General features: G+C 34.8%; 1 protein-coding gene across 2 annotated transcripts in view; it reads right to left on the reverse strand.

The window, feature by feature from the left end:
* Positions 1–25483, reverse strand: part of PRKG1 (protein kinase cGMP-dependent 1) — a gene marked incomplete at both ends in the record, with an annotated part of 1336641 nt that overhangs the window by 40484 nt on the left and 1270674 nt on the right. For both annotated transcript variants that reach the window (XM_084246048.1, XM_084246047.1), the window contains one exon: positions 76–172. In XM_084246048.1, coding sequence (XP_084102174.1) covers positions 76–172 — 97 coding nt within the window. The remainder of the gene's footprint in view (positions 1–75; positions 173–25483) is intronic.

Below are 25483 nucleotides of genomic sequence, written 5' to 3' on the forward strand. Positions count from 1 at the left end.
AAAAGATAATCTAGGAAGGAAAAATTAAAAGTGAAGGCAGAGGCTTTCAAAAGCATTTAAAGAACAATTACCTACCAGTTCTACTCGTCCGAAACCTCCAACTCCAAGGGTGTCAATGATGTTGAAATCAGACAGCTTCAGGTTGGCAAAGAATGCAGCTTCAGCTTCATATCTGGATTTTTTGATGCGAAAAAATGGAAATTTCTTAGAGGTGCAAACACGAGTACCACGTACAACCGTACCGGAATGACATGACTGTGGAACAGGGTTTACCTGCTTACATTCCATCTTGCTTTTAGAGTCTGTGTTTTCTCACATGCATAATTTTTTTGGTCCCAGTTGTGCAGAATAACATAGATTTGTACTTGTTTTTCAAAGTGGAAAAATACAAAGTACCCACTGCATGCCAGTCCTGTGACTTAGAAATCCAGATATCAAATCAAAGTTACATCTCAGTGTTTTTCTACGCGTCTTCTTGTGAGCCCGAATTGTTTGAGCTGTTCTTTTTTGGTTTTGTTTTGGATTCTTTTGTTTTGCTTGGTTTTGTTTTTGCTGTTCAGATTGCAGGTGGCAGTTTCTCATTAGTTTCCCTTATCCACAGGCTGGCAGTGGCTCCTATGAATATTGTTAAAAAGTGGCAAGATCATTGAGGTCTCTGGAGTGAAATCACAGCCAGGTCTTATGAAAACAGATCCGAAAAGCTGAGGACTGATGTGCAAATGTCTGAAATGGATGATTTCCAAGCATATTCACATTCCTAAAAAGTATCTTCCTCCTTCCATTTGTGTTTACCCACTGACTCTTAGCTAGTAATCCCAGTGTCTTTACATTTGCAGGTTTCTTATAGGAGTGGAGTGCAGAGGCATGAACTATGCAGCACACATGTAAATCTGACACATGCAAGTGGCTGAAATAAGCTGCTCCTGATGAGACAAGTGAATATGAGCTGCTTAAAATATCTCCTTGTTAAGGGCCCTACTATTTTTAGAAAGGGCAGGAAGGCATAAGGATGAAGATGATCCTTCCACTCAGTAAAGTCAGGTCAGGGAGTAATTCAGCTGTCACCAAAATAAAGTATTTGAATAGCTGTATGTAACCCGTGACCTTCAGCTAGGCAGTACCTGGTTCAGTATTACACTATAGATAGACATGATGAACACACTTGAGTTAATGATATTAATATAGTTTGTCTATGTCAAGACTGATCCTTAGGCATGTTTGGCATTAAGCTATATAATATTTTAGCTATTCCATTGTAATTAATACAAATTTAGAGTCCACACTTGGGGAAAATGTTAAACAGTTTACTAGGTAAGCCTTCAACATTCCCCAATTTATAACCACGTTTCTAACTTTTAAAAAGTCAATTCTTGAGGCCGACTCATGAGACAGTAAAAGTAACAATTGGCTTTCATTATTGGCTAATTATGTAGAATCAACTCCATCTGATAAACCTCTGTAAATAAGGCTACCAGCCAATCCTAATGGCATTTTTAGACTTCTCTCATTAACTATGCAATCAAGAGATCAACATAGTAATTCAGAAGATGATTTACTGGAATGGAACATAAACAGCAAATGTGCATTTCTAGCATTCCAACTGGCTTACTACTTTTGGAAAATTAAAAAGCCATGCATTTAAAGGGTCAGTGGCAGAGTTCACTCAGACAGGTGTTTAAAAAGGACATAAGTTGGGATTAGATCTTGTGACAATTTGTATGTCATCAAGCATTTCCTGTGGGAGGTCTGGATAATCAAATTCTTAATGATATTGTATTAGAAAAAAATACTATGCACCTGCTAATTTAGAAATCCATTGTGCAAAAGGGTAAACTCTTACAAACTACTTTATAACATTTTATGTTTTAAAGTATGGTATTATTACATAGAACCCTTGAAAATATCCCCTAATTCTTACATTTTGGACTTTCTGAAATTAGGCTGGAAAAATGCCTAAAGTGTCTTAAACAAGTGATCACAAAGAGAAGTGTTATGCACATCAGAACTACCTGAGCATCTTTCAAAAGCCACTTAATCTGTCCCCACAACAGACCCAGTGAATCAGAAATCTGGAGGCAGTACCCAAGTATCTATAGATTTTAAAGCTCTTGGAGATATTCTGAAGCGCAGTAAGAATTGAGAACCATAATTCGAATCTTTCTGAAGCCTCAAGAAATTTCAGAAACCATACAAGAATTTTAGGGTGCGTTAAAATGGTCTAAGAAAACAGTAGCCTCCAATGAGTCAGGGAGAGGGGATGATGCATTCATGCCAACAGTGTTGCTGCCTCTTACAACTTGACCTTGGTTCTGAGACCTGGTCCTGAACCCCTAGCAATGAACATTAGTTCTGTAGTGATTAATACAGCCTTAAAAAAAAAAAAGCAACATTGCTGAAATAGATAAATGCAAAAGTTTTAAGGTAGTTACTTTGTGTTTATATTTCCACAGCAAAAAAAAAAAATCCTCTTGATTTATTGTTTATAATTACTATCTGATTAATTACTGGTGGAATTTCAACTAATGACAAGGACATACGAAATCTCAGTTTAAACAGACCTTTTCCCTGTGCCACTACAATCTATTTAAATATAACTGACCCATACATAGGAGACACTAGTTATAAATTAAATCTTTCATATGTCTTGAAAAGAAATTGGTAACATTATAATCATACTTAGATAATCATTGCTAATCACTAATATTGCTAAGTGAATTTTTAAAACACTACATAAGTGACTAGTGTTTAGTGGGATACATTTTGAAAGTACCTTTATATAACTTATCTCCACTCTGTTCCTATTTATGTCAGGTCCTGATTCTTGGGGAAGTCAAAGAATACAGGAATATTACCACAGCAGTTTTTCTTTTCTAACCAAGAAAATGTTATTTGCTTAATATTTTACATGCATTTTTTTTCTCATTTAAAATTACTTTTTATGGGCAAGAATCACATCTTTGTCACAAAGACTTGGCATGTATTTTAAACATGGAAATCACCACCTGCATAGGTCTATGTGAAAAAGTTAAACAGTGGATAATTTAGCTTCATCAGGTATCTGAAATTTTCTTGCTCATAACCTGGAGGACGAATTTCACTCCTTTTGAAGATAACTTTAATCCATCAATTACTTTCTACTTTCTTTAGAGTTGATAAAAATTTGAATGAGGAGGGGGGCTAAATTTAGTTAAGTAAATGACTTATTTCACATTCTTCATTTGGCTGAAGGAGGTAAATGTGGAAACTGACATCCTAACTACTGTAGGGCCCTGAGACCAAGGACCCTGCAGCTGTATTTATGGAAGGCAAGATTACCAAATATGAAGGAAAATACATATCAGTAAGAAATACAGGTCTTGATATTTGGTTGCTTAACCTGGTAACTAAGGTCTTTATTAAAAAGATTATTAACATGAAGTATGAGGTGAAGCTATGACTCCTCTTCCAAGAGTGCAAATATTGACATACTCTCATAATTCCAGGGAGATTATGCCCCCCCAAATATATTAGCAACATGAAAATAAGTGTACAACAAGAGAATAAGTTTGTTGGGTAAAGCAGATAATATATTATTTCACAAACATGTCTGACCATAAGATTCCACCTGGGGCTACAGTTAGAATCCACAGACAATTGCTAGGGTCTTTCAATACTAAACTTTTAAGAACTGCTAAAAAGGAACAGAGTCACCTGGGTTTTTACCTCTTCTTTTAACTTCTTTTAACTTTTAACTTCAGCTAGTACATCAAAGGAGGTTCCAAAAGCAATGAAAGTTTACAGCTGCAGGTATAAAGGAAGACAACCAAGACATGCATATATATAGTCTAGGAGCAGAAAAATAGTTCTGGAATGATTTCAACATTTCTTTCCTAAAACTGCATATCCATGCATCATTATTGTTCACTTTTCTTTGAAATTATAATGACCAGTAGTTTTTTTTTTTTTCAATTCCTCCCAGTTTGAACAGCTTCTACAAAAACAAGAGAAATGAAGTATCCTTTACTATCGACCAAAATTTTGCTGTCATTGTTGCTACCATATATGCATGAATCAATTGTGTCACAGAATTGATTGTGAATGTAACAGAATTCATTCTGTACATTGTGACTGACCATATCTCCTTATTTATTGGAAACCAAATATGATGACTCAACACAGGGCAAAAATGTATAGTACTAAAAATTTTATTCGACACCTTGATATAAAAGTAACAAATATTTAGCATTATTTTATAAAGCAGACAATATTATGTGTATTTTTAAAGGGTGAAAGATCAAAAGGAAAGTAACAATCGATGGTTAAAAAAGCCAGTAAGAGCTAAAAGAATAAAAGATTAATGTGGTTCTGTTTTCTTTAGCCCACCTCATTTATAATCCAGATTAGCTTCAGAAGTCAACTGAAGAGTCTTCAAGAAAAATTAAAATTTTACATCTCATAATCCACATATAAGTCAGTTACCATAGCTTTGCTTGGTCTTATTTGCACTCAGGTGTATTTTTATTTCCTATTGAATTATTAGTACTTGGGGGAAATTACAGAAATATATTTCATAACTCATCTATAAGTTTCTTATGCCATCAAAAATAAATAAGTCAATCAGACAATGAATGTCTACACTGGACTTAAAAGGATACTGGCATTCAGACAAAAGCTCATGACTTGTGGTCCTGCCTCTGCCAATGATTTTGTACTTCCAAAGTTATGATTTCATCAATGTTTAGATTTTTTGAGGAGTATCAATAAATGTACATTTAAGTAAATGAGAATGCTTTTTTGGGTAGGTTAAATCAGAATCCTAGCTTACTTAAATGTTTAGTTAAATCCCTCTTTCATTTTTTATGTATTCAGAGTATTACAATATACAAATAACCAAAAATCTACAGAAACATTTTTAAAAAGGGCAAGAACTTTCAGAAAATGAACTTTAAGAACAAAACAGACATGATATGATACATTCAAAATATAAGGTGGTTTACCTACTGAATAAACAATTTGGTATACAGAATTATATCCATTAATAATTCCTGACTTACAAAACGTGGTGCATTGAGTAATTTGTAGGTCTGGTAATGCAATTTTGGCTTAAACTACAGAGACTATTGCCTCCTTCTGCTACTTTAACTTTGTGAATGTGAAAAGAATTAATAAATACATGTCCTTATTCCCCTGGCTCTCAAATGCTTGAAATGAAATATGCTTAACCACTAAAATAAAAAAGTCATTCTTAAATCTGTTACCAAGCCATCCATCATCTCTTTATTAATTACTTTGTTAAAAGTCTCACTGACAACTTCGAAAGTAGAAACTTTTGACTTCATTAGAAACAGAGGGAACCATTTCACAGTTTCATGTTTGTATAGGGAATTATTTTCTGTTGAAAGAATCATGTTTTTAAATAAGCATTTTACGGAGTCTCTCTTACTATACACTTTTAAAAAAACCCTTTAAACATAAGAAACACCATTCCTAAAAGTCTAAACAAAAAGGGGTGATTTCTAATTTAAACATAAAGGGATGATTTATTTTACCATAAAACAGAGTAGTATAGATATTCTTCTTTTAGCAGTAGTGGTAATAACTTAAAGAAATAAAAGGTTTGAAAGTAACTTAAAGAATATAAAGCATTTCATTACGTCAATCTTCTCCAGAATGTATAATCTTTTCTTCAGTAAATTTGAAATAACATTTGTTCCCTCTATTTCTAAAATTCTCGTTTTTGGAGACAAAGATTTCTTTTAGTATGTAGCCATGAAATAGTTCTACTTACTTTTCAAATACATCCTCTTGAGGAAATATATCCAACAAGAATACAGAAGAAAATTGCATTTCTTATACTGACTGCATAATAAGAATGATAATGCAGATTTTCTGCATTAGAAGGCACCTTTTGTTCCAAGGACTCAATAATTTCTCATTTAATTTTTCCTCCCTGATTCTCTGAGAAGATGGAAATAAAAATATTTGTTATCCCTATTTTGAACTGGCTAGGCCAGTTGTTGATAAGTGCTTGGCTTCAGCAGTTAAATAACAAAAGTATTAGAAATCTTGGATATATTTCATGTTATAGCATATGTACGCTTACTCCAGGAAAAAAAAAAATCTTTTTAAGCAAGAAAGTAGAGAATCAAACAACTTTAGAGGTGCTTTTATCTCAAAGAAGCTTTTTATCTCAAAGTATTAAAATACTAAGAAATTTCAAAATCTGAACCACCACTATTGGGAGATTATCTAATCCAACCTCTACATTTCCTAAAGTAAATAAGCCCAGAGATGGTAAATGACTTGTATTAAACTTAGAGCATTTTGACTTGCAGTCTGTACTGATACTGCCTTTGCAATTTTTACAATAATCTGACATTCAAAAAACAAAGTCCTATGTAAAAGTTGCAAAATACATTTGAGTACTGTGCTATTTACTACATATTCATTCATGGATGTGACTTGTAGCTAAGCTCATGTGCCCTCTTGCCTATCATGTAGTAGGTTCATGTGTGTGTTCTAGTTTAAAGGACCCAAAATGAAAGTACATTGATGCTCAAAAGAGCTCTTTTAAATATTCAAACATCACAGCAGCATTTGTAAAAGATGAATGAGAATATGCCACTATTAGCTTGAAATGTACTGAACAATATGCATTTCTGATTATTCAATTCTGAAATAGCTTCTATATAGTTTGAAGAAAATTTTTTTAAGTTAGTCTTAATTGTAATTTAGTCAAAGAATCATTCAAAACATTGAACTGAGAACAGAAGGATTAGAAAGGATTTAATGAACACTAGGGGGTCAGCCTTTTTTTCTTTCTGGACTTAGAAATTTTGCCACTTTCCACTAGCTTTATGCTTCTCCTTTATCTCTAGAGGATTCTGTATGTACTTTACAGACAGGAGGCTTAGGATGTGGTTATGTTCAGACTGAGTTAAAGAATGAAGGGAAAAAATGTAATGTGTAACAAAAAGAAAATGAGAAGACAAAAAGTCACATCCTCAGGCCTCTAAAAATCTGACAAAGGAAATTATCAGGAAGTTGGCCCAAACCAACCTGGTCAAGATAGTCCATAGTCCCTTTTCTATAAAATGAAGGGTTTGCATTAGACATGTCTGTGAAATTCACTTGCAGCACAGTCATTTTGGGATTCCAAGAGGCCTGAGAGATATACTTTGCAAAAGCCCTGGTAACCATGGCTGTCTTCTTCCCCCACTGTGGTCACCCTTCCCATTCTGTTGTCCAATCCCTGACTCTTGAAGCACTTAATTGAGGAAATACTACCAGAGACTTTCACTTAAGGGAATTCAGCTCTTAGCTCCAGACTGAGGAGTCAGGAAGGAGACATTGATTCATTAGCCAAGATGGCACTTGGGAATGATATGATGTCCAAAACAGAATAATAAATACATTTCACCATAATCTATAATAGACCAGAGGACTACTCCAATCCCAGGATTTATATCAGAACTTAAATTTGAGTTTTAAACACATTTAATAGAATATTTGAACTTAGATTAGATTCAGAAATTAGTCTTTATAGCTGTTAAGTATCAGAGTTCATGATTACATGTAAATTTTAAAGTACTATTAGTGTAGTTTGATAGGTACATGTTATATGGTGTACAAGTAACACAGGGAACTGTGTTTCAAGTTCCAGACAACTGTTCCTAAATGTCACATGTATATCCAATATCTTATTTAAACTTCAATCTGACCAAAATCATATCTCCCTAGATTTAGACATTAGAAGATAATCAAGAACATTTTTTCTTTAAAAACTGTTAGTCTCTAATTTTCTTTCACAATTTTTTTGATGTTTACAACACTATGTATGATTTAGAGGTATAGGATCACAACTTTCAGATGTATATTACCACACCATACCTACCACACCAAGACCATCAAGGTACCCACAGAGCTCCACCACAGGCCACTGTGCCCCCTCTCCACTTTGGTCCCCCCCCCTTGCCCTCTGGTACCCTCAATTCTACAGTCAGATGTCTAAAATATGTTATTGGTTTGATTTTATCTAACACTTTGTTTTGTTTCTCTATATTCCACATACAAGAGAAACATTTAAGTATTTGTCTTTTTCTTACTGGCTAATTTTGCTAAATATTATTCCCTCCTGTTCCATCCATGTTGTTGCAAAGGGGGAGAGCCTATCTTTTTTTTTTTTTTTTTTTAGTATCTTAGTAGTATTCCATTGTGTATATATACCACATCTTCCTAATCTAACATCTGTTTTGGAGCATTTGATTTGTTTCCATAACCTGGCTATTATAAATAGCGCTGCAATGAACATTGGAGTGCACATATCCCTTCAAATTAATGTATAGCATTCTTCAGTAGTTACCAGGAATTGGAATGGCTGGCTAAGGTAGATGCATTTTTAATATTCTGACATATCTCCATACTGTTTTTATAGGGGTTGGGCCAGCCCACATTCCCACCATCAGTTTATGAGAGTTGCTTTTCTTCATGTCCTCGCCAACACATGTTGCTTCAAGTCTTTCTGATGTGGGCCATTCTCATAGGTGTAAGGTGTTATCTCACTGTGCTTTTGATTTACATTTCTCTAATAAGTGATGATGAGCATTTTTCATGAACCTGTTAGCTACCTGTATGTCTTCTTTTTAGAAGTGCCTATTTTGCTCTTCTGCCCATTTTCTGATAGGGTTATTTTTTTTCTTAGTGTGGGTTGTATGAGTTCTTTGTGATTCTTTTCCTATGCAAAAAAAGCTTTAATTTTATCTAGTCCTAATTGTTTTATATTTTCTTTTGTTTCTCTTCCTGTTAAGAGATGAATGCAAAATGGCACTGTTGTAACAGAGTGCTTTGTCTAAGCTTTCTTTATATTTTATGGTTTCAGTTCTATATCCAAGACTTACCTAGAGTGAATTTGTTGCAGATGTAAAATAGTGGTCTAGATTCATCTTTTTTTGCAGTAGCTATTGAGTTTTCCTAACACCATTTATTGAGTTTCCTTTCTCCCATATATACTCTTGGCCCCTTTGTCACAGATAAACTGACAATATAAGTCAATAAATCCACATTTATTGGGCTCTTTTATTTATTTCTGGGCTCTAAATTCTATTCCATTGGTATGTGTGTCTGTTTATGTTCCAGCATCATACTGATTTGATTATTGTATCTTTGTAGTATATTGAGAAGACTGAAAGTGTGATACCACCATTCTTCCACATTTTTGTCAGGATTTCTTTGGCTATTTTTAGTAATGTTTGTTTTATTTCTTTGAAGAATGTCATTGCATTGAATCTGTATGTTGTCCTAGGTAAAATTACCATTTTAACAATTGCTTCCAATCCAGGAGCAGGGGCTATCTTTCTGTTCCTTTGTGTCCTCTTCTATTTCTTTTAACATGTCTAATAATAGTTTTCATTGCACAGTCACTTTACCTCCTTTGTTAAGTTTATTCCAAGCATTTAATTCTTTTTGATGCTTTTGGAAATGGTTGTTTTCTTGATGTTTTTCCTCTTCTAGCTCACTCTTCTAATATAGGAAGGTAACTGATTTTTGTATGTTGATTTCATAACCTCCATTTTGCTGAACTGATTTATTATTTCAGTTAGTTTCTAGTGGAGTCTTTAGGGTTTTCTATATATATTATATCATCTGCAAATAATGAAGCTTTACTTCTTTTTCCCCATTTTAGATTCCATTTATATTCTTTGCTTGTCTTAACTGCTTTAGCTAGAACTTCAGTACTGTATTGAATAGCAGTAGTAGTGGTGAAAGTGTACATTCTGTCTTCTACCAGATCTTAGTAGAAAAGCTTCATTTTCAGCTCTGAGAATACTGTTAGCTGTGGTTTTGCCATATATGGCCTTTATTACATTGAGGTATAATCCATCCCTGTTTTTCAGGGTTTTTATTATAAATGGATGTTGAATCCAGTCAAATGCTTTCTGTGTCTATTGTTATCATGATTTTTATTTCTATTTGTTAATGTAGTGAAATACACTGAAGATTTTGAAATATCCTTAAATGCCCAGAATAAATTCAAGCATAATGTATAACCCTTTTAATTTGTTGAATTCAGTTTGCTAAGATTATGTTGAAGACTTGCTTTTAGTTTATCAGAAAAATTGGTCTGTTTTTTTTTTTGTTGTGTGTGTGTGTGTGTGTGATGTTCTTGGTAGATAGTGTTGGCCTCATAATGTGCTATGAAGCAATCACTAATGTTTTTGAAGAATTTTAGGAGGATAGATATTAATTTGTCTTTGAAAGTTTGTTAATACTCACTAGTGAGACTATCTGTGCCTGGGCCTTTGCTTGTAATTGGTCTATTCAGACTTTATTTCTTCTTGATTCAGGCTGTGAGGATTGTAGATTGAAAAAAAAATCTGTATCTTCTAGGTTACTCAGCTCGCACACAAATGTTCATAGTAATCTCTTACTCGAGCCTCTGTATTTCTGAGATGTCTATTATAATTTTTTTTCATTTCTGATTCAGTTCATTTGATTTTTTTCCCCTTTTCTTTCTTTGGAAACCTCATTAGAGGTTTGTCTATATTTAGTTTTTCAAAGAAACGGTTCTTCATTTCATTGATCAGGAACTTTTGGATTTCTATTTCATTTATTTGGTCTTGATAATTTCATTCCTTCTACTTGCTTTTGGTTCAGTTTATCATTTCCTAATTCCTCAAATGAAAAAATATTTGAAGTCTTTCGTATTTCTTGATGTAGGCCTGTATTATTGTACACTTCCATCATACTACTGATTTTGCTGTGACTCATAGATTCTGGAAAGTGGGTGTTTTCATTTTCACCTGTGTCAGGTATTTTTTTAATTTCTTCTTTGATTTCCTCATTAACCCAATAGTCATTGAGTGGTGTAGTGTTCAGTCTCTTTGATACCATTGTTATCAGAGAAGACACTTAATATTTCAATGTTCATGAATTTAATGATACTTACTGTGTGGCCAGCATGTGCTCTATCCTAGACAATGTTCTCTAAGCACTTAAAAAAATGTGTAACCACTTTGGGGTGTGGTGTCCTATAAATGTCTGTTAGGCCCATGTTGTATAATATTTTTAAAGGCTGTTGTTTCCTTGTTTAATTTTTGTCTGGTTGATCTATCCATTGGTGAAAGTGGGGTGACGAAATCCCCTACCACTATTATGTGGCTGCCAATGTCTACTTTCAGATTTGATAATAATTGGCTTATATTTTGATTGCCTTCATTTGGTGAATATCTATTGACTAGTGTTATGTTCCCTTACTCATTATAAGGCATCTATCTGTCTCTTGTACCTTCTTTTATTGGGAAGTCTATTTTATCTGATATCTTGCCTTTCTTTTAGGTACCATTAACTTGCAGGGTTGTTTACCATCCCTTTACTTTTAGCCCATGTTTATTTATGAAGCTATGAAGCATAAATGAGTCTCCTGGAGAAAGCAGAAGGTTGGATTTTGCTGTATGATCCAACCAGCCATACGCTGGCTGGTTGGCTGGTTACACTCTGCCTTTTGATGGTAAGTTCAGTCCTCTTACATTTAGAATGATGATTATAAATGAAGATTTGCTACCACCATTTTGTCCTTAGGTTTTGGTTCTATTTCCTTGGTCGGGAACATTCTTATCTAGTACTTACAAAGTCCATCTTCTGTTTGTCTGGGAAGGCCTTTATTTCTCCTTCATGTTTAATGGAGAATCTTACAGTATATTTGGCTGGCATTTTTTATCTTTAAGTTCTGAATACACCATTCTATTCCCTCCTTGCCCATAGTGTCTTCTCAGCTATAAACCTGATTGGGGTACTTTTATAATTTATCTGCTTTTCCACCCTAACCATTGTCAATATCCTTTCATTGAACCCTTGGAGGGTTCACTATTGTGTCTTATATAGGCATTATTACATTTGGATAACCAGGTTATTTTTTTGTTCACTTTCATCAATTTGTATATGTAGCTACTTCCTGGGTTTGTGAAGATTTCCTCAGTTATTTCTTCCATTATGTTCTCTTGTCCCATCGCTCTCTCTCCCTTCTGGAATATCCATTCACTTATTGCCTTTCTTCATAAAGATGGATAATTCTTGATGTTTTCTTCATATTTATTTCTTCTTCTGCCTGGATTCTATGTGCATTATCATCTTCATGGTCACTCAATGCGGTTTATTCTACTTCTAAAACTTTTCTCAGATTTTTTTAAAACTCCTTGATTGAGTTTTTTTATACTCTGCATCACTATTTTCTTATTTAAAGTTTAAATTTTAACCTTCTAGTCATTAATTTTATTTCTTAGGACATCATTTGTTTTTCTGCATTTTCTTCTATAGAAGTTCTACTTTCCCAGTAACAGATGGTGCCTCTTTTTTTAAAAAAAAAAGCTTTTCCTAGTTTGACATTTTGGATTTCTGTACCTGTTATGTTTAGGAGAATTGATCTGCAGTTGCTTAGTCGGGGATGATCAAGGGGTTCAGTTACTGGATAAAGTTGGGGTGTGGGGCCTGGCTTGTGTTTGTGGTACCACTGATAGCCCTCCTCATTAGGTTTCCATATGTGTGTTTCTATAAATTTGTGCACTGCCAGCACTAGTTCCAAGGGGTTGTGGGAGGTGGAGTGCAGTAGCACCTGTCCTCTTCCCTGGAGACTCAGCTTGCCTGGCACACTCCAATTCCTCTGCACACATCTCTCCTCAGTCTAAGGTACACCTCCATACCACTCAGATCTCTCTTCCCTAGGGCTGCCAGTGAAACACACTCCAAGGCTTGCATGGAAGGCTCCAACCCTGGTTGCAGTCTCTAGACCTCTCTCTCCACCTACATTTTATTGTATGGAGTTGAAATTCCTCAGTTTTGCTTCTGGCAGATCAGTACAGGTCTTTGATGTACAACAGGTGCTTTTGTTTTGCCCCAAATCATTAGACCCTCCAGACCAGTGCCTTTCCTGGAAGTGAAGCAGAAAACCTCTGACACTATCTTTTCTGTACTTCAAATGATATAAGAATACTAGCCATTCCTTATTACTCAGCATTCAAAAAAGATAAACACATGCAATTTGCAGCAACATGGATGGCGCTGGAAGGGATCATGCTCAGCGAAATAAGCCAAAAAGAAAAAGAAAAATACCGGATGGTCTCACTCATAGCAGGAATCTAGAAAACTTAAATAAGGGACCAGGAAAATGAATAACTATAAGAAAGTGAAAATCAAAATCAACAAAAAACTATGATCCAGAGACACTTTTAGGGGGGCGGGGGTGGGAGGGGAGGGATTGAGGTCAGAATGGGGGGGCTGCAATTGTATGGGGAATATAACAATAAAATTTATAAAAAAAAAAAGATACTAGAGAAATAGAGGAGAGATGACATTTTAGGCCTTAGTAATTAGCATTATTAATAAATGAAAGTTAAATAGAATGTAAAGTCAACTTTCCATGAGACCCACAATATCATGGGACTTAGGTGATATTTAGGATTTATTATTAATATCTAGTTTCTTTGTAAATTAACTTCTACACAACAATGCTATGTAACAAAAAAATAATAAAGTATTTATTTTTATAAAAAAAAAAAAAAGAATACTAGCCATTCTTGAAATTGGGAAACCATCAGTCTTTGGTTGTGATAGTTTCTCAGACTTTCCTTGACAATTTTGAGGAGTACTAATCAGGTGTTCTGTAGAATGGCCCTCAATTGGGGTTTATCTGATATGTTTTCTCACGACTTGTCTGGGGTTATGAGTTCTGTGGGTGGAAGACCATAGAAGACCATAGAGATAATTTGTCATTTTTATCATGTCACATCAGGTGTGCATACTGTCAATATGACAGAAAGCATACTTTGATTGTCTGGTTGAAATAGTCATTCTATAGTTTTTAACAATGCTCACACTTATAAAAACCAAAGTAACTATACAAAGGCATTGCACATTTCCACAGTGCTAAGGTTTCTTACCAGTAATTCAGAAAGGCAACAATAAAATACACTGGTTAGGCTAAGATGTAAGAACCTGGTGCTTTCCCATCCTAAGTAAATCACAGGAGTAAAGAAATAATGGTGTGAGGGAACAACTCACAGTCCTCAAATGATTGTTTCTTTTCTTTTCTACAAGTGTACTTATTACAATAATAATTTTTCTGAGTATACACTTCACATATCATGTATCAAATATCACTTTAGCTGTACTGTTGGTCCAAATGAATTCCGATCTTGCCATAAACTGACCTTACTTCCTTAGAGGCCAATATCAATAACTTTTTTGTTTTTAACAATAATTTTTAAAGAAGATTACTCACTAATAGACTGTATATTTGAACAAATCCAGTCAGAATGCTAAACAAATTTTTCTAATAGTAAGTAGTAATACTCTCACTGTACATAAAAAAAAAATGATCTATTTGATTTTTCTTACCACTTCATTAAGCTCCTGGCTCTAAACATATATATATTTTATTGAACAGTAATTTCTCCTTTTGAAAATGATTAGTAATAGAAGAGTGAAATAAGAGAAATTGGAAAAGGGGCATACATTCCTATTATGGTTATTCTTATGTCACTTATTCTTTTCCAGTTAGAGTTGACCTTTTAGCTATGGTCTATGCTAAATCTCATTTTTGTGACCGCCCTTTCCTCATCCAACATACTACATTTTCTCTCAGGAATTAATATGTACTAAATTCCCATGGCATTGGTGGATTAATTTGATTTGCAAGACCTTTGCAAATAGATTGAGGCAAACACCCCCTTGACTTGTTGCATCTTTACCAGGTTTAACAATCTGGATGGATTCTCAGTCCATCATTACCCCCCTGTAATGTTGCAGACAAAATTGCTGATAGAGAAAGAAAACTTCACTTCTGCTCCATTAAAAACAAAATTGCTGAGCTGGAGGTGGGAGCCTTAGAAACTTGTACTGTGTCTTACCACCTGTGAACAGGTGTCTGGTAAGTTTAACTGGGGACTTAAAGGGTGGGGCTGCAGAGAGGATGCTTTTCCTTGAAGTTGGAAGCTAAAAGAGTGACTACAAATGACATTTCAATAGTAATGAAATTACTATTAGTAGTAGTAATAATAATAATAATAATAGTAATGAAATTACTGGGGACTTAAAGGGTGGGGCTGCAGAGAGGATGCGTTTCCTTGAAGTTGGAAGCTAAAAGAGTGACTACGAATGACATTTCAATAGTAATTAAATTATACTATGGCACTATTTGCACAGATATCAATATATACATTGCCATATTGATAGTTGTTTCAGACACAAGATTCCCATAAATCTTTCTTGCTAAGTCTGGAACTGAAGCACCATGAGATGACTAGTACAACTGAATTACTCAGCTTATACAAAGTTGACATTTTTTTCTTTTTAATTTGTGTTCCACCCTATTCACGGACCTGAAAAAAGATTCAAATCGATGTATCCTAATAAGAGACAAAATTTGAACTACTTTCATAAATACGATCACACAATTATTAATGTGAGAGTTATTTGCTACTTGGAAAGCAAAGATGCTAAAATGAATAATCATTACTGCAATTTTACATTTCAGTCTGCTAAAATTATAGTAATAGATCTTATATTTGCCTAGAAAACATTGATATAGAAGTAGGATTCGATTATTACTTGTCTACTCTTAAACCCAATAACAGAGTATTGCTAGTCACTTTGTTTAGAGCGAAGTCCTTTTTTGAGGGACAGAGTAAATAAGATAAGTTATCTAAATTAAGAGTGATCAAGAATCTGCTGAGAAACCAAAGACTCTTCAACATGAAATTTTAGTGCTAGGAAGGAAGATTATTTTCCAGCTCCAGCCTCCTTGAAATATATTGATAAATATAGCTAGTTCTTCAATAGCAACCCCCTATTATCTAAACCATTAAAGAATGAGGTATGCAGAAAGATTATTGACGTTTACCCCACCTAATTACCACAGATTTCTCTCATGCTGTTTTTTAAAAAAGTAATTAGAGAATCAATACTTCTAGACTGGATTATCTTCTTCCAAACCATTTAAGACATAATTTATTTAACATAGTAGAGCTTTCAGAGGATGACCCCAGGTTATCATTTTGAATAATCAATTACTGTGTTGTTACTTCCACTTAACATGACACAAATAAAGCATCTATAGTATAATATGGGTTATTAGGTATTCAGTTATTGTTAGCTCTTGACACAGTAAGAGCCTGTCTTACCTCTCATTTCTGACCCAAATTTATTTTCTGTAAGCTATAAAGTCATATAGCTATGTTTGTTAAAATTGTGCCTATATTTATAAACAGTGAATATACCTAAGGAGGCAATATTATATAATGGTTAAAGTATAATCAATGGAGCCAGTGTGCTTTGGATAAATTCCAGCTCCATTATGCATTGATTATGAGTTGTAACAAGCTACTTGATTCCTCTGTGTCTCAGTTTAATGGGCATGCTAACTAAACCAAATCCATTGGGTTATGGTAAATACTAAATATCCTAATACATGTGGAACAAAGCTATAAGAATCAATAATAGTTAATTATTATTCATATAATTAGTATCATTACTATAGTTAATATAAAATTATTATTATAAAAGATGATACAGCTTTTGTTATATAAGGTACTGTTCCTTATAAGCAAACTAAATGTAAATGGGATGTTACTACATAGATATACAAATGTGTCATAAAGGTGACATTTTGTTCTTTTTCTAATGTACAATTTCTTCATTGAGAATGTTCTAGTACAATAAACATAATCTCGGGAAAATGAGCAAATCAGCCCTGTGTACCACTCCCTGAGGGAATGCCTACTCAGTGACTGAAAGCTAAATTACATTGTCGTATTTCAAAAAATATTCTTACTGGGTTTTGAGGCAATCCACCTTGTTTTATCTTTGTACTGCTGCTGTATAATGCAATTAATCCTATGTTTTCACCATTGGTATTTAATTGAGTACTATCAAATGAATGGACTAAACTGAAAACAATGGGATATGAGATGAATGAAGCATGGGGTTTCCAGTCTATTCTATATTCTTAAGAGGAGAGTAGGTGAGGGTTTCCTTTTTGGAATTTAAATTTAATATACTTTGCAAAACTCTACAGGGTATTACTCTAAGGAAACATGGTATTTATGAGCCATCACGTGGACGAAAGGAAAGCACAAAGTCTGATGTTGCTTCAGTTTAAGATCCTTACCTTCAACTATTCCCTGAGCTTGTGGGACACAGACGATACATCACCATGCTCTTAGCCAGTCAGGCAATAGACAGAGTCAGGCAACGACCCACCACCGTAATCCAGAGCCTGGAAATGCCTGCAACAGAGTCTCGAGAGGCATTCATAGAAAGTCTGAAGCTGTCCTCTCTAAGGCGAATCCTTGCCAAAAAGCCACTCAGTGACCCAATCCTACAAACAGACCCCTGTCCCATTTTCTAGGGCGTATGCAGTATGAGTCACTTCTTAAAGCCACTGTGGAGGCAGTTCTTTCAGAAACGTGACAAAAACCTAGTCAAGTGGCAGAGGCACAAGGATCTTATTGATTCCTTCAGTAATATGCAGGTGAAACTGCAGATGCCTTATTCTAACCAGAGATTTATAAGTGTGCCTTTTAGAAGACAGAATTTAAAATCTTTTATTTTCTTGCCTGTGGCAAATGATTACAAGTATTCCTTTAACAAAGACCTTACAAGATTTATGTCCTTATCCCACTGAGTAATGGGGTAACATTCCATGAAGTGTGTTTTGAAGATAAAAGGAGAGAAAGTTTCTTTATTGTTTTCCTGACAAATGACAACAAAAGAAAAACAGTACACAGAAGGTCTATTTTTTGTAAACTTCATCAAAGCATATTTGCAACATTTTCTCATGTCACAAAAATTTATTAGTTATGCTGTTAATATACAATACAGTTAACTTCACATGATGATGTTTTATGTTAGTGGAAAAATATTCATTAAAAGGCTAATGGTTTTGAGATGAAATTGACATGATAAGGCTTTGGACTCCACTTGTTGTGGTTGTTTCATGCTATCCATTTTAGCAAACATCAATAGTTCGTTTCTACCCAGGGATGCTGACCTAAAAAGCCTGGTCTGTTTGCACAGATTCTGACTAGGCTCAGTGGTCCTCTAGACATTGACACACAAGAGCATGCTAAGAGAAATGATCAAAAGCATTTTCACTGTGCAAATGATCCAATTATTATGATTCCAGGTCTGTGTGTTTCACTACAATTGAGCACCTCCCTATGTGCCTGGCACTGTGTTATTGCCTTTTCATAGAATCTCGATTTAGTAAAGAGGAGCAGAAGCTTTCTCCCATACACGGCCTAGCAGGCAACAAGCAAAAGAACATTAAGAACTCCCACAGAACGAATTATAACAAAGGCCTCTCATTCTCAGGCTGGGTTGAATCATTTTTTGAAATGCATTTATCAGCTAGGACATACAAAAGAAAGTAGGACTTCAGAGTCAAAAGGTCTCTCGTAAGAGTTAAGAACAAATACTCCTTTTCCTTTAGTTCAGATCTCCTCCTTCCAGACCAGATTCCTTCTGAGATCAGCAATGCAGTGGCTTAAATTCCTGGTTGAGCTGCTACCTCTTCATTTAACATCTTTTACTTTCTATTGAAAATCCAAATCAGAATAAAAACAAAGTTTATTTTTGGATTTTTAAACCCAGGGAATGAAAATGAGGTTGTAATGATTATGGCAGTGATGCAATTGAGAACTACAGCTACACAGACAATTGCATTACAAAAGAAATGTTTTCTTTTTATTCAGGAAAATGTCATTGGGATTATGACTTTTGCTTAACCTCCCACACTTGAACTTCAAATTTACTTGCCTTTAAAGAATTCCAAATCACGAGAAATTCTATACCACCTGCTTTAGATTTTCTAACAGAAAGTGAACATTTGAATTTGCAGCTAAACCAGACATTAAAGCTATGGCATCGCTAACTTCCTCTGGAAGGGGAAGGAGATCTGAAATTAGAAACATAAAAGTAAGAAATAGGACAGAAATTTTCATTGCTTACAAAACAATTTCTTAACTCATTACAGAAAATAATAACTGGGTACATGTATAGATCTACTTTACCACAAAGGGAAACTTCAGTGTGATGTTGTCAACTGTTATTGTAGAACTATAATTCTTATACCTAAAGGAATATTTCAATTATTTATGTCTTTAGACATCACTAAATAGGCTAGAAAACTGCCTTCTATTTATGAACTGAACATATTTTATTATCTGTAATAAAAGGGCACATTATGAAATGCATTACTCTCTAGGAGAAAAAAATTGTAAGATATCAATTGTAAGATATAAGATATATCAATTGTAAGATATAACTGAGTGTCTTATAAACAATGTGAGAGGAATTTGGAAGTAATTCCTTTATGTTGCCTTCTATACTATGCTTCAATTATCACATACACACTCATACTTTCATCTCATCAAACCATGTCAAAGACAGATGTTAATTCTCCAACTTATTTATTCCACTAATATAGTTTGCCAAAAACACATTGACCCCTCTTGCAATTTAGGATTTTGTATCTATCTGCTTTACTGTAAAATTGGATAGAACTTACGATACTGAACTTCTTCTGCATGCTTTCAAATTTATTCTAAATAAACCTTAAGTTCAACTGGTAATTAAGTCTGCCATGGTGACCCAATTCATAAAACTTTTCAAACCTTTTCCCATAGATTCTAACCTTTATTCATATGATAAGTGCTAATATTCCTGATATTTAATAAATGCTTTTTTGTTAGTTTCCTTGTTTAATATTTTATTACATAGTCTATGTAATGAAAATGGCATTCTTTAGAGTATTCAATGATCAGGGAATCAACCATCTCTGCAAATGTTTCAAACCCCTCAGGGATGCTGAGGCAGGTCTGACTTTGTCTGGTTATATCACATGTTTTTCAGTAATTCATTTTCAGCATGAAGATAATGTTTCAATTGACCTAAAACCACACAGTACATTTTCAGTGCTGGTAAGACATCAACTTTGCCCTGCATTCTTTATAATGGAAACCAAATGGGTTAACAGTGACAGCAATTATCTACAGGTTAATAACAGAATAATCCCACTATGAGGGACAAACTATTGTAGGGAAATTTGGTAAATTTTTATAGTATTTATCAATCTAATTAACTATCTGTAAACTGATATATTATGCAAGTCAGTTGTGCTAAAAGACATATGATGGATTACGGTAAATAACTAGATAAACTAGAGTGGAATAAAAAATGTGAAATTATTTTAGACAGTTTAAATGACCTGAACACTGTAATCAATTCAATTTTCCTGTTCTCAGCAGAATCGGGCAGTTCTGTGATATCATGAGCTACTTTTAGCAAATTATTAATAAAACAAGCAGATGCCAACCACTACTATAGATGCTGTGGATAGAGTAGTGGACAAAATATACCAAAAAAAAAAATGTTTCATATAACTTATATTGAAGGTGGAGGAGACAAAGGGAAACAGTTTAGATTGTGGAAAGGATTGGGAAGAGAAGTTACACAAGGAAGCGGGGGTCAGGGAATGTCAGAACAGTAGTTGGGACAATTTTAGACTAGTGAAGTTCTCACTAGGAAGACATCATAGTAAAGGTCTAAGAGACATGAAGAAGTGAACCCTGTGCATCTAGGGTTGGAATATTCTGGGAAGAGGAAACAAGCTGCAGTTGCCCTGGGACAGGAGTGTATCCGATACATGTTACAATTAGCAAGGAAGCTATCTTGACTAGAACAGAGTGAAATAAGGAGGAGGAAAGGACATTGGGGGCAAGGTGACAGAAGGGATACAAACTACTTAGGGCCTTGTATACCACAATAACGATTTGGCTTTTACTGTGAGTGAAAGGAAGCCCTTAGCGGTCTATTTTTATAATTTCTAGGTTGAAAATAGGCAAAAGGAGGGTAGAAGCAAACTTTGGAGATGTCAGAAGTCATTGCAATAACCCAAACAAGAAAAATTGTGGGAAGGACTGAAGTGGTGATTCATAGTGGCTGGTTTAGAGCTACATTCTGAAGGTAGATTCACACTGATTGGCTGTTAAGTGAATGGGAGATGTGGGTGAAAGCAAACAGAAAATGCTGATTCTTATTCTTGAGGTTTAAAACATGGGAAAGATGGAAGTTTTATTTACTGAAATGGATAAAATTATAAAAGTCATTTTGGAGGAAGAATGGGAGTTGTTTGATATTTTAAGTTGGTGATGTATATAATTCATCCAAGTGGATTTGTTAAATAGGCTGCTGGATGTCTGAAGTTCAAAAATGACATCTGGGACTGAAATGTAAGCCTGAGAGATGCCAGAAAATTGATGGTATAGAAAAATCTCCAACGATGAAGCTTTAGAACTTACGAGCAGAGAAGGAATTGTTAGTGAGGAAGAAAGAACACTAGAGAAAATATAAGGTCTGGAAGCCAAGTGAAGAAAATGATTTAAGGAAGAATTAAGTGGTCAATTCTGTCAAAATACACAGAGGTTAAATATGATAGGAAATGAAAATGAACCATTGAGTTTAACTCGTTGTCAGTCATTGATGACACTGGTAGGGCAGTAGAAACAAAAGCTTCAGGAGACAGTGATAGTTGAACTGGAGATCCTAAAATTATATGCATTTCAAGGAACTTTCTTAAATAGAAGCAAAATATGCATCAGCAATTAGAGTAGGGAAGTGGGGATCAAGGGTTCTTGTTTAGCTTTTATACTTACTATCATTTAATTCTCAAAGGAATAATCTCTCCATAAAGCATAGTTTACTAATTTTACAAAGTGTACATGATTTGCAAGGAGAACTGGATTCTATACATAGGTATTCTGATTCAAGAATCTGGGCTATAAATCACTATCTGATTCTTAATATTATAGGGTTTATGTATCCACCTACCCACAAAGTCCCATGGTCTCACTTCTGTTTAATATTCCCAAAGATGAACAAGATAAATATGTATTTGTCATATTTGTAAGAAAGTGAAAGGTTGTGAAATACAAACACCATGCACCCATTCATATTATTCTCAAGATTCACTTGCATTTTGGAGGACTAAAAACCATCTCTCTTTAGATCCCCCATTCTTCCCAGGAGACACTTGGATAGCACCGGATAATAGGAGAGGGGGAGAGGCAAGCTAATGTTTTTTGTTTTTTGTTTTTTTTTGCAGATAAATAATGTGCTGCTCCCATGGGTGAGTTATTCTGACTCTTTAAAAGGGGTTACCCCTGCTGGTACAGTGAGTCACGAAAGAGATGGGTCTAAGGGAACACTACAGACTGTTTACTGCAAGGCAAAGCCTCCTAACCCACTCACCCAATTCCCTAACTCTAGGAGTGGGGAAGCAGCTGGTGCCTAAATGTTCTCATTAGTGGACCCAAAGTTTAACATAAATCAAGTGGCATTTATCTAAGTAGCCAAACCTTTTTTGTGGACACTTAACTCTGCTAGAGGTTTATTTCTCTGTATTCTGAATTTTGAATTACGTAACTGGATAGAATAAAATTCTGTCTTCACTTTAATTAAATTTTCAGTATTTGCTCAGTTTTGGTTTCTAATGAGGAAGGAAACCTTTAAGGAAAACAAGTCTTAGTTTACATTTACTATAACATTTAGAAATATTAAGACTATAGTAGCCATTCAATAAATATTTTTTTCATTTTTAGACCAATATTATTTTGCCTTTTGTGTGGGGGTCTCTTTTCCAAATATCAGATGTTTATAGTCATATGAAGCCTGACTAAAACTGAAGATCAAGTTCCAATTAAATGGAAAATATCTGATATTATAGATCCTCATTTATTGATTTAATTCACTAATTTAGTGAGTGTCTATAGGAATACTTACATTACTTAATAATACACCTAAAATTCAGCTTTGCATTTGCTTTTAAAGTGATAATGTTTCTAATTTTAGATTTTATGTGCATAAAATTGCAAATAGTTAGCTTTAATATTAAGTAGTAAGAAAAAAATTTAAGTGGATGTGTTGATTTATTTTTGAAAATTTATTGTACCATTATTTTTTCAGCATAATTTTTGCATTAGATTTTAATAAAGGTTATATAGTAGGGATCTAATGCTGCATAACAAATTATCCCAAAACTTATTGCCATGAAAGAAAAATAAACCTCTATTATTAAATGCCCTGTGACTCGGGAATAGTTTAGCTGGGCAACTCTGTCTTGGGGATCTCTTATCCACAGGTCAGATGATTATAGTCATATGAAGCCTGGCTAAAACTGACGATCAAGGTGAATCACTCGTTCAGTTGCTAAGATGGTGCTTGTTGTTGGCAGGAGTCCCTGTTTCTATGTGAGCTTCTCCACAAGTTGCCCAAGTATCCTCATGACACAGTGACTAGCTTCCTTTCCAAAGCAAGTAATCTCTGAATAAGGCAGAGGTCACACGTCTGTATAAACTCACACAACAACCACTTCCACAGCATTCTGTTGTTCATATGAGAGCAATTCAATGTAAGAATGGATTACAATACAGGCATAAATACTAGGCAATGAGGATCACTGGAGGCCATCTTAGAGTCTGTCGGCTACAGGTCAATTCTAGCCCTCAATGAGACTGCTCCCCAATGCAAAATTCATTCATCCCCTTCCCCAAGCATCCAGAAGTCTTACCCCAGTATAGTATCAGCTCAAAAGTACCTATCATATCTAAATCAGATCAAGGTATAAGAGAACACGTTTGGGGTAGCTCTTCTCAATCTAAAGTGATAAGAATTAACAAGATAAATGATGTGTTACCCCCAAAACATTCTCTGGTTCATAGCAGGATACAAGTTGGCAGTGTCTTAATTGGGACTAAAGGTTTGGAGTTAATTCTCTGTGGTTTTGGTCTCTACCTTCCTATTTGTTGTTTCTCACCTTTGAGTCATATTTCTTATGCAATGAAAGATGGCCCATTTTAGAAGTTAAAGTTTCCTTAGCCTTCTTTCTGCTTGTAGAAGTTTTGGGCTCCAAATAATCTCTTTTCATTTGTGCTGCCTCTGTTGCTTGAAGTCTAAGCTAGTATGGTCAATACAATCATCCTAAGCTTTGTGGATCTCTGATGAATCCTTTGGAATTTATTCCAAAAGACAAAAGCCACACCCACAAATCTTTTGACATAAGCTTTCTTTAGACTTAGGCTTTTGCTGAGACTGCTGAAAGACAGTTACCTTAAGCTTTTTAGAAATCCCATTGTCTAACTGGATAGTTCTTTCAACCACTCATTTAAATATTTCTGAGGTTATAACAAAAGATTTCAGTCATAATTTTAGCTATTAAGTTTCCTTGACTTTTTTTTTAAAGATTTATTTATACAAGAACTGGGGTGCAGGCCATATGTGTGGGAGGGTGAGAGGATTCACCAGAGACAGAGCGGGGAACAGAACAGGCAGACTGATGAAATACACTGCTGAGGGGAGCAGTGGGAGAGACAGGATAGGTCTGCCATGCAATGTGGAACCCTCGCCGGCAGGCCGGGATACAACTGGCATTGCAGAGGCTGCTGACAGCTTCATAGCGCTGCACTCAATGGCCTGTGCCACGAGGGGAGGCCCTTCCTTGGCATCTTAATATGTCACTCTTGAATTTGATTTGTCTAGAAGCTACTTATTTACCAGTTTTTGCCATCTAGAGTGGCTAAGAATTATTAAAACCAGCAAGTCCTGTTTCATTCATGTTGGGCATTCCTTTATTTATGTCCCGTATTTTCCATAAGCAGTAAGAATGAACTTGTTGCACCTTCAACACTTTACCCAGGAAAGGATTCCTTAGATTATCCAGTCATTTGATGCAGTTTTTACTTTCCCTGTCACATTAGCGACAGTGTTAATAACCCTTCCACTATGACATAACGAGTATTCCCTTTCCTAGAGTTTCCATTAATACTTTCTGCATTGCCAGCCTCCTCAGAAGCATTTATATTCCTACTGTCTTTTCAAAGCCTCAATGTCTGTCTGGTTTTCCCTTTTTTGCTACATATTTTGACTTTTATGGCAGCACCATAATTACAGTAACCAAAATTAGTATCAGTTATCTAATTTGTATAATAAAGTACCCCAAAACTTAATGGCTTAATACAACTTATTTTAAATAATTCAGATTTTTCAGGTGTTCAGGAATGACTTAGCTGCTAACTTTTGTCTTAGGGTAATTCAAGTTAAGACATTAGCTAGGGCTCCAGTCATCTGAAGGTTTGAATAGGGTGAGAAAACCCTATTCCAAGGCAACTCACTCACATGATTGGCAATTTGGTCCAATTTGTTGGCAAAGTCCTATTTCCTCTCCATTGGTTGCTTGATATACTAATGATATGATGACTCTCTCACCCCATAATGAGTAATTCTGGGGAGAACAAGGTGGATGCTGCCAAACAATGTTATCTCCATAATATCCTACTGAACACAAGCTACCTGCAATTGAGTGGAGGAGAGAATGAGGAGATATCAATCCAAGATGAGAGTCATTGGAGGCCATCTTCAGAATCTGGTTACCATACTGCAGTAGATAAACAGTACTCCC

This window comes from Talpa europaea (genome assembly GCF_964194135.1).
Source record: "Talpa europaea genome assembly, chromosome: 10".
Classification (NCBI taxonomy): Eukaryota; Metazoa; Chordata; class Mammalia; order Eulipotyphla; family Talpidae; genus Talpa; species Talpa europaea.